Source organism: Pipistrellus kuhlii, unplaced genomic scaffold (genome assembly GCF_014108245.1).
Source record: "Pipistrellus kuhlii isolate mPipKuh1 unplaced genomic scaffold, mPipKuh1.p scaffold_m20_p_9, whole genome shotgun sequence".
In the NCBI taxonomy this organism is placed as follows: domain Eukaryota; kingdom Metazoa; phylum Chordata; class Mammalia; order Chiroptera; family Vespertilionidae; genus Pipistrellus; species Pipistrellus kuhlii.
In genome coordinates this window covers 11143052-11152788 of record NW_023425595.1, presented here as the reverse complement: position 1 = coordinate 11152788, position 9737 = coordinate 11143052, and the positions used below count along the sequence as shown (strand labels likewise).

General features: G+C 38.4%; 1 protein-coding gene across 8 annotated transcripts in view; it reads right to left on the bottom strand.

The window, feature by feature from the left end:
• Positions 1 to 243: 243 nt before the first annotated feature.
• The window catches only part of LOC118712604 (fatty acid desaturase 2-like protein FADS2B), a 31946-nt gene continuing 22452 nt past the window's right edge, over positions 244 to 9737 (bottom strand). For 4 of the 8 annotated variants that reach the window (XM_045577596.1, XM_036426523.2, XM_036426524.2 and 1 more), the window contains 6 exons: positions 8044 to 8120; positions 7754 to 7851; positions 6702 to 6798; positions 4819 to 4898; positions 3247 to 3372; positions 244 to 1469 (listed from right to left, as the gene is read on the bottom strand). In XM_045577596.1, the coding sequence (XP_045433552.1) occupies positions 1418 to 1469; positions 3247 to 3372; positions 4819 to 4898; positions 6702 to 6798; positions 7754 to 7851; positions 8044 to 8120 (530 nt within the window). In that variant the 3' untranslated portion in view covers positions 244 to 1417. Of the gene's footprint in view, positions 1470 to 3246; positions 3373 to 4818; positions 4899 to 5523; positions 5609 to 6701; positions 6799 to 7753; positions 7852 to 8043; positions 8121 to 9737 lie in introns of those variants that run through there. The other 4 variants (XM_036426525.2, XM_036426527.2, XM_036426526.2 and 1 more) reach the window with 4 other exon arrangements.

Genomic DNA, 9737 nt, shown 5'->3' with positions numbered 1-9737 from the left:
AACAAAACTTTTCTCCCTTTTCATTCCCTACCCAACTTCCCAATGGAATATTATTAGTATTTAAATGTTCATTCCTCACAGACAACCCATTCTCATGTCTTAGCTTTGGCATGCATGGATTAGCCTTAGGACATGTGAGTGTTTTAATGTATGTTCCTTCATTGCTTCTCTGTGGCCCCTGCTCTCTCTGCTTCAACCCCAGTGGTTTCTTTCAAGTCTCCACACTTATTTTTTTTTTCTTTCCTGCCACAGGGTCTTTGCTTCACAACCCAGGGATTAAATTAAGAAAAAAATAAACAAATAACCCCCCCCCCCCCAATATTTTGTAGAGTTTGGAAGAAGGAGATGAAATGCTTCCTGGTAGAATGTCAGACAACAGATAAACCCCTGATGCTGAGGATGGAGGTCATGCCATTTGTTTTTTTTCCCCCTTGCTGACAGATCATGTGTAAACTGCCCCTCCCTCTGGGAATAGATGAGCAAAAGCACAGACATATTAAACATCATTATACTGGCTACTGAGAGTGTTGACTCATCCTTCTATATTGAAACTCTCACGTCCTAAGACATGCTTCAGCAGGATATTATGTAACCAATGAAAAATGCCTTACATTTTTCTATAAACTAGCCTGTGGTCTAGTTTATAGAAAACATATCCCTCTCTTGCAGTAGTAATAAGGTTTGGCAGTTCTGTTTGGCTGGTAGGGATTAGGCAAACAAATCTTATAATCAGTTAGAGTCTATTCTTACTTTACCAGTTGCTGTTGGGACTAAATGTAGGAAGCACTTTTAAGAAATGTTATAACTTGGAAACAAATATATACCAGTTACACATGTGCAGTACAATAATGGAAATTTGAAATGAGTATTTAAATATTTAGAGATTTTAATGTTAATTATACTCAACATTTAAAGAAAAAGAAGTTCAAGTGTTTAAAAAAGAAATAAGCAAAAAAATTGTGCTTCACCAGGAACTTCTTAAATGTACGATTCTCTTCATAGAGCAATTGCCCTGTTTTTCAAAAAGTACTCTATGTGAAGTCTCTCCTTGACCCTCTTCTGTTTATGTCCACATTGTCAGTGAGACTTTTACCTGGCTCCTATACTTAACGCCCAGCGACTGCAATGATTTGAGTAAGGCCTGTTGGTAGGACTAAGTTAAAGATCTTTTGGAAAAAATAATAACATTGGACTTCATTTCCCATTTGACACTCTGGTAAAAGCCATCTTGTGTTTTCTCTGCTTCTTATTTTCAGAGGAAACCTTCAGAGAAAGAGTTATCATGTATCCTTGGAGTTCACACTCCTGGCACAATCCGGTATGCCAATGGCACTGACAGGTAAAGTGGGAAGTTCTTACACATTCACCAGCCTCCTTGAGAGATGCAATTGCGTGCACATCAAGGATGGCACCTGCATCATGTTTCGTAGTATGCATCCATCCAGAGGGCTGCGGATTTCTTCAAGGACCTGTGGGAGGAGTGAATAAGATTATCAGGAGGTGAGACTCTAAGATAAAAGCTGATACTCCGTGGAACAAACATATGCTCTTTCACTTGGTTCAGGCCATGTTGTCATTTTCAGTTATATGTGAAAAATATTTTTTTCTGTTGCCCAGTGGGGGGAGTCAAATACACTGAATTTTTAGCAGATGAGGTCACCTTTTATGGAAGAGATTATTCTTTCATTTACTCTCTTCTGTATCCCAAACCATCACCTACCCTTTTCTCTAGTTTTTTTTTTAAACTCTTTTGAGATTCTACAAGATAAAGCATGCAACTGTATAACAATCCATCCAATATACATCTACCCATCTTATTTAATAATATGAAAGATACTTTTCTAGGCTCTGGGGATGCAACAGTGCATAAGAGAAAGGTGGGTCCTATCCAGGTGGTTTCTGGTCTAGTGGAAATTAGAGAATTTATTACCCAATATGTTATTTAGTCATGATTATGACACAAGTCACGAGTAAAGAGAGCCAGGTGCTGCAAGAGCATGTGAATGAATCATAGGCTGAGGAGAAAAAGGCATTTGAGATGAGCCTTGAAAATCGACAAGGGCATGTTGGAAGAACATTTTAGGCAGAAGAAAAAGTGACAACGGAAGTGAAATGGCAAGGGCAGGGGGTTATGTAACAGATAAGGGGGCCAGGTAACTGGAGGGCAGAGAAGGAGGAGAGGGATAGAGTCTAACACTGGAGCACTAGGCAGGGATCAGATCAGAATAGGACTGGCCTTGTTGGCTTCTTTCAAGATACTGTTGTGGTTTTGTTTGCTTGTCCCCTCCACCCCCCAATCCTTAAAGAAAGTTATTAAACCCAGATCTCTGGCTGTTAGTCTCATCAGCACAATGCTTAGGGAACTGAATGCTTCAGGATGGGTATGAATTTTCAGTTCCCCCAGGGCTTGCTATTCTTGGTCAGTTACCCATGGGATCAGTTTATAGGGGATCAGTCATCCCTGTCCAATTCACACATTTGTGTCCTGCTGGACCCTGCAAGTATCTTTGTTTGCAACCCTGGACCAGAATCTTTTTTTTTTTTTTTTAATCTATTTTATTGATTTTTAACAGAGAGAAAGGGAGAGAGATAGAGAGTTAGAAACATCGATGAGAGAGAAACATCGACCAGCTGCCTCTTGCACACCCTGTACTGGGGATGTGCCGGCAACCAAGGTACATGCCCTTGACCGGAATCGAACCTGGGACCTTTCAGTCTGCAGACCGACGCTCTACCACTGAGCCAAACCGGCTTCGGCATTTTTTTTTTTTTTTTAAATCTAAGGACCAGAATCTTTGAGAGTCCCTCCCACCACTTAAGCTGTCAAGCATGCAAAGCCTCTCTAGGGGACACAAAGGCAAATAATACACAGCCCTGGTTTTAAGAAGCTTAAACTTTAAAAAAAAAATTTCTAATTTTTTATTGTTTAAAGTATTCCTCTATCCCCTGTCGCATGCCCTTCCCCCCCCCCCCCCCCCGCAAAAAAAAGCTTAAACTTTTGTAGAAAGGCATTTCCACTAAGTACCTAGAAGGCAGAAGGTACATGGTAAAATAATAATAATAATAATAATAATTATTATTATTATTATTATTATTATCAGGTCTGCAGTTGATGCTATTCATGTCCATGCCTGGCATACAGGAGCCCCTTAATAAATGGTTCTTGGGTGAATGAATCACAACCCAGTGAATAGTCTGGGGACCTGAAGAAAAATGAGGGTTGAGTTGAGGAGACTCTGTTATTACCTGACAATATCTCCAAATGCTTTCAGTATGGGCTTATTCACATACTGCAATCCATGTTTGGCACATAGGGACCTCACCAGAGGTGCCACCTTCTGATAATTATGGCGGGGCATAGTGGGAAACAGACTAGGGAAATAGAAACAGGAGATATAAAACTCAGACCTACAGAGCATGTGGAAAGAGGTTTCTTTCCTCATTACTAAATAAAATTATGTCAGCAATGCAGACCCAACCTTGACTTTGCATAATATTGCTTTAGGAAGTTAAAAAAAACTCTTACCAAACACTCTTATCTTATCTCTTAACCTTCTGTGAGCCCTGTAGTTGGCAATGTTTGGGAGGAGCTAAGAAAATAAATATTAGCACCATAAAAAATGTTTATAGTTGGCAGCTCAAATTAAAGTATGAATGTAAAAAAAATCATTCTAAATTATCTAGATAGCTGGAGATATTCACCTTCCATCTCTGTCTATCTGTCTCTCTATACATCTAACTCCTGCAGGATGGATAGGTAAGTTCTAGTAAAGGCATATGGGGAAAAGTTCTTAGATAGGAATAAGAGTGAGGAAAGATGGGCTTTCATCCAAGGCTTTTACTAATCAGCCAGCTGACTTTATTGGGTTTTTATCTCCTCTTTGGTAAAATATAAATAATAGTTATGTCTTGTTTTGGTGGCATTTTAAAGAACTAACATGAAGGAAAGGATAAAAAAAATCCTATGAATAGGTATAAGATCTCTTCCTTCACTGTCATAGAAATGGCTTCAATAAAGAGATTGTGGGAAGTCTCTGCTGAAACTGGTTTGGCTCAGTGGATAGAGCATCAGCCTGAGGACTAAAAGGTCCCAGGTTCGATTCTAGTCAAGGGCATGTACCTTGGTTGTGAGCACATCCCCAATAGGGGTGGTGCAGGAGGCAGCTGATGGATGTTTCTCTCTCATCGATGTTTCTAACTCTCTATCTCTCTCCCTTCCTCTCTGTAAAAAATCAGTAAAATATATTTAAAAAGAAAGAAAGAAAGTCTCTCCCCAGAATATTCTGGGGAGATTAACTCAAAGGATTATCATTTACTCTTTCTTTAGGGCATGTTTGCCTAATTGACCCTGGTAATGTATTTCCAGATGCCATTTGGAAATTGCAGCAGAGACTGGATTTCATTGTTGATTATTTTGTAACCTCAGCTCTAAAGATACAGATACAGATATTTAAATTACATTACAGGTATTTAAATTAAATTACAATTACTTTTCAACACAACTTGTTTACTCAGGTGTCATGATTTTTCTTGGGTTTTTCCAACAAACCGAATGCAAAGAAAACATCAATTTCTAAATCCATGGGTAATCTGGAAACCAAATCACTGTTAGTTTCTAAGATTTCACTCTATTTACTCACTATTCTTGTACCTCCTTTTCTTTTTCTTCTTCTTTACTCTCAATATTAGTAGAAAGATAGCAATTATGGTTCATTTTTTCCCTCTGAGATCCCAACTCTATGGCTCTGCTCTGGACTGTATGGGGGCTATTATAAGTCAGAGCCCCTCCCCTGTTCATGGGTTGTTTCTATTACTCACTGGTGCTCGATTTGGAAGTTCAGGTGCCCAGTGAACCAGTCATTGAAAAAGGACTGTTCAACATTACAGGTGGCCAAGACCTGCAAGAAATAGTTTACATTAGATAGAAATAAGGTCAAATGTCAAACAGAGAAAATGTTTAATTCCCCTTTCTCCCAGGCAATCATTCAATAAGTGCTCATTGATTACCTCTTTTGTGTAAGAAACTATGAGGAATAAAAGATATAGGTGGTACCAGGTAAATAAATAGCTTATAATTTAAAACATAAATAAGACATTTTGCTAAGAAATATATATAAGGCAATAGATATGAAAAAGTGCATAGAATCTGAGGGAGCTAAGTCACCATCAGCTCTTGGATACAAAAGACTAAGGCGTCACCAATGAGGACCTTGGCAGATAAAAGTGAGAATAGAGGAGTTTGGTAGAGATTGTAGGGGTTAGAATCCATTTCCATAGAATGGAACCAAAGGGCTTCTTAATGGGGAATAAAGCATTCAAGGATTTTAACCAAGGGTTCTGTGCATAGAAGTACATTCAGTGTAAATATTTTCCTTTGTAATCTAATGTATTTTATTTTATACATTGAAAAGTATCATCATGTGGAGTTTGTAGGCTTCTTCAGACTGCAAAGATTAAGATTCTTTGTGAATGTTATTTTATTAATACCTTTCTAAAGTTTAATTCCAGTTGACATTTTGAATATTATTTTTGTAGTTGTTCTATGTCAGCATTTCTCAAAGCATTCTTCAAAAAATCTCGGGGTTCCCTAGGATATTTTTCAGGGAATCTGCAAGGTCAAAATGATTTTTGTAATACTTCTAAGACTTTTTTTTTCTTCTTTTCATTCTCATTCTCTTGTGCTTGTACAGTAGATTTTCTCAGAAGCTACTAATATAGGATGGTACCATCACTCTGATGTGTTGCTTTGATTCTTATATTACTTAATAGTGAATTAATAATAAATTCATAGATGTTTGAAAGTGTTTTAATTTTAACTATAGTAAATATCCATGAATATTTATAACCGCTATAAACATAAGCTCTTTCAGGTTCCCAGTGACTTTTAAGAATGTCAAGTGGTTCTGTAACAAAAAAATATGAGAACCACTACTTGATGCCTTATGGTAGGTCCACTGAACTTGGAAGTGAGTTTGGAGAAGGAAGTAGAATTATGATTGGGTTCTCCATTCAATTGTTGCTCAGCAGGTGGAAGGCCGAGGAGATAGGGTTATTTTGCGCTGGTTAAAACTCTGAATCATTCCCAGATGCTTGGAGAGCATGTCGTGTTTCCTTACTGAGTCTCTCTACTTATACAAAGAAATGAGGTGCATTCCAGTGTCCTTTTGGGTGTTAAATTTATTCTGTAATTTAAAGGCTGTGTCACGTGGTCAGAAATCTTTTCTATAAAGTATCAAACTGCAGATATTTTAATTCTCTGTCAGAACTACTTAATTCTGCTGTAGCATGAAAGCATTCATAGATAATATAAAAAATGTATGAACATGGTCGTGTTCTAAGATAATTTTTTTTTATAGAAATAGAAAGTGGGTCAGATTTGGCCCTTGAACTATAGTTCACTGACCCTTGGTTTAGAGCAAAGGCCCTGAAATCAAACTGCCTGTGTTTAAAAGCTGTTTGTACCACCTATTAACTATGTGATCTTATGCAAGTTACTCAAGTTCTCCATTCCTCAATTTTATCATTTGCAATGTGGGAGTAATCACAGCACCTATCTCATGTAGTTAGATGCACAGTAGTTGACAGTGCTTGGTTTCTGGCAAGGATTGGATAAGAATGAATTTATATTATTGGAGGTAACCAGACTCTAAATCATTATGCTTTAAAGGATCCTCTCCCAGGAACTTAATGAAGTTTACTACCTGAGTACTGAGCCAGTCTCTGTTCTCCTCTCTGCTCATTTTCATTGGTATGTGGCTCATCTGCGTAACACATGCAATCCAGGGACTTTCAAGAAACCTTTTGGAGAATAAAAGGAGGAATTGATGACTCCTTGAGGTGATACAGTCCCAATCACTGAGTTTACAAAATTGCTGACAGAGTTGGCTGAGTATTGGAGGAAGTAAAAGTGACTCCAAGGTTCCTGTAAAATAGTGGCCATTTATTTTTCTCTTTAAATCTAGAAAGGACACACTAGATATTTTTGGTCACAAGATCTACCTCACTGCCTAATGTGCAGAAGCAGTGCCCCAAAGTTTGCTGTAGCATTGGTGCAAGGATAAAAAAACAAACAAACAAACAAACGTAACTTAAGGGCATACAGGGCCTGGGCTTTGTCATCAGATAGAGCTGGGTTCAAGTTTTGGTTTGGTATTGCCATTGGACCTTACAAACGCCGTAGTCTTGGGCAAGTGATTTAATCTCTCTGAGCTCCAGCTTCCTTAGAAGAAAATAAGATGGTACTATCTACAATACAGGATCATGTGAGGATTTCAGCAAGTAAGAGAATGCCTATTAAGCCTTTAGCAAAGTGCCTAATACAGAGTAGATATTATTATCTTTATTATTATGTAGGACTTGGAATAATAAAGTAAAATAATGAGGGGGGAATTTGAAGAGTGCTATTCAATGAGAAGTCATTTTGGTTTTGGGAAAATTCCTAGTCATAAAATAAGTTTTAAAAATTTATTCTTTTCCATTATCTTTGGAAGGATTATGATGTCCAATTTTAAAAGATTTTGGGGTCAGGTGAAATAGTTAATTGGAAATTAAGCAAGTGGGAACAAAAAGAAGATTGGGTCAATATTTTTTTTTTTTAAGGAGCACTTCTTACTCAAATATTTCAACTGTTTTTTTCTTCACAGTTACAGAGAATAGGGCAAGGTGCCATAATCTTATGCTAACCACAAATGGATTAACATAAGGAAGATAAGAGAATTATCTAGGGAATAAGTGGTTATTCTTGCTTTCTTACTTGACCAAATATATGAGCAATATTGTTCCGAAGATTCCGTAGAAAGGACCAAATGCGATGAAATATCGGATGTAAAAACTGCTGACCCAGACAATGTCCTGCAAAGAAAAGTGTTGAAAATTAGATGCTCTGAACACAATCTCACTTCTCCTTCATTGGGGTAGGGTTCCTTCATGTACTGGCTAAATCTTATGTCTCACTATTCAAAGAAGCTCTATCTGAAAGAGACTAAGCAATTTCTTTTCCCATTTTCTACTTGATTTAGCTTCAGAGAATGAGTTGTTACTCACCTTCCAATATCTTCTGAGGTACATCACTTGCATAGATTGCAGGTTGAAATATACAGGCATGAGGAGGGGAAGCGCAACTGAAAACAACAACAATAACAAAAAACATGTTGAATAAATGAGTAGAATGTGTCCTCAGTGCAAGTCAACAGGGCTCTATCTCCTTAACATGCCACCTGCAATGTTGCCTCTGAGAAGGGCAGCAAGCTTGAGATCCCCAAAATGGGATTTTTGATTATATGAGGCTGAACCAGGAATTTGGTTCAAGCTTCCTCAAGAACACTATGGAAGCACCCAAGATTTGAATCATTCTTGCTGGAGGCATCCTAAAAGAGCTTTTACTGTGAGTTTTCAAGTTATCTTAAGTTCTATGGAAACCTTCCATCTTTCACAATCCTTAGGTTAGGGCCTGGTCACAATATGTGAAGGCAGAAGTAGAGAAGTTGTACTCCTTTACTGGCTAAAGAATCATTTAGCTGCCTTTCCCTCAGGATCAGTGAGGCCAGAGCACAAACAAGTTTAATAGAGAACCTTTGGGTTTTGACAGACTCTCTCCTTGACCACACTTGAGTCAGGTCCTCTGAGTTCTCTTCCAAACTAGGCTTGTGCCCACCTGCAAACTCTCAGCACAAATGATTTCATCCATTCCACATATTAAGAAACTTGAACAAATACTAGCATGGTTTCTAACAGCTCAGGGCCACATCCCTGGGATGCCTTTCTTAGAGCATTTATGTTAGAAATCTTACAATTGTAAATGCTTTCTCTGTCCCACTGAGATTTATCTTCAGTGACCCAGAAATGGCTTCCTTCGGGATTTGAGAATCATCCGCTTGAAATATAATCACGAAGAAGGTTAGGACCCTGTCTCCCAGTTGCTGTGGGAGGGTAGGAGCCTAACTTCCATAAGCACCAGTAGCAGACACAGACGGCCTAATCACATTGACCAATTTCTCATCCCCTCTGTGTCTTTCAGTAATATCTATTAGCATGCCCCCATGTTTTAAAAGTGCCCCACTTTTTGTTCTAGCAGAGTTGAGTTCAGTTTACATTGAAGCCCACTCCCTTACTGCAATAGCTTGAGTAAAATATGTCTTGCCATCTCTAACAAGTATCTTGCTCTGTTTCCCTTTGACAGTTTTAGTATGGTTCATTTGTACCTGAGATGCTAAGTTGGCATTTGAAGGGAAAGGACACAATGAAATAGCCACTGTGGGCAGTGTGGTTTGGGAGGGGAGATTCTGCAGTGATTCATTCATCACAGCATTCATTCATTTTTCATAAACTAAGGGCGTATTGCTGCATGAAAGATGGGAATAATTCAGAAAATAAATTCTTATGTGAACACACATCTAGCTAGGTTGGAGGTTAGCTACCTTTCAAAATAGGGCACCTATGTCCTTTTCCTTCTTTTTGGTCGTGCAAGAGAAAGAGCAGGTGATTACTATAGGATAAGCTGCAGGATTCCAGCAGTGGAAGGGGCAACAGTGGAATGTTACACATGACCACAGGTCAATGTTACACATGACCACAGGCAGCAAATATTTGGGAAAATCAGATAATCTGCAACAGAGCTTCTTAGCTTTGGCCCTATTGGAATTTTGGGCCAAATAACTCTTTGTTGTTAGGGGCTGTCCTATGTATTGTGGGATGTTTAATAGCATCCCTGGCTTGTACCTCCCAGATCCAGTGCTATC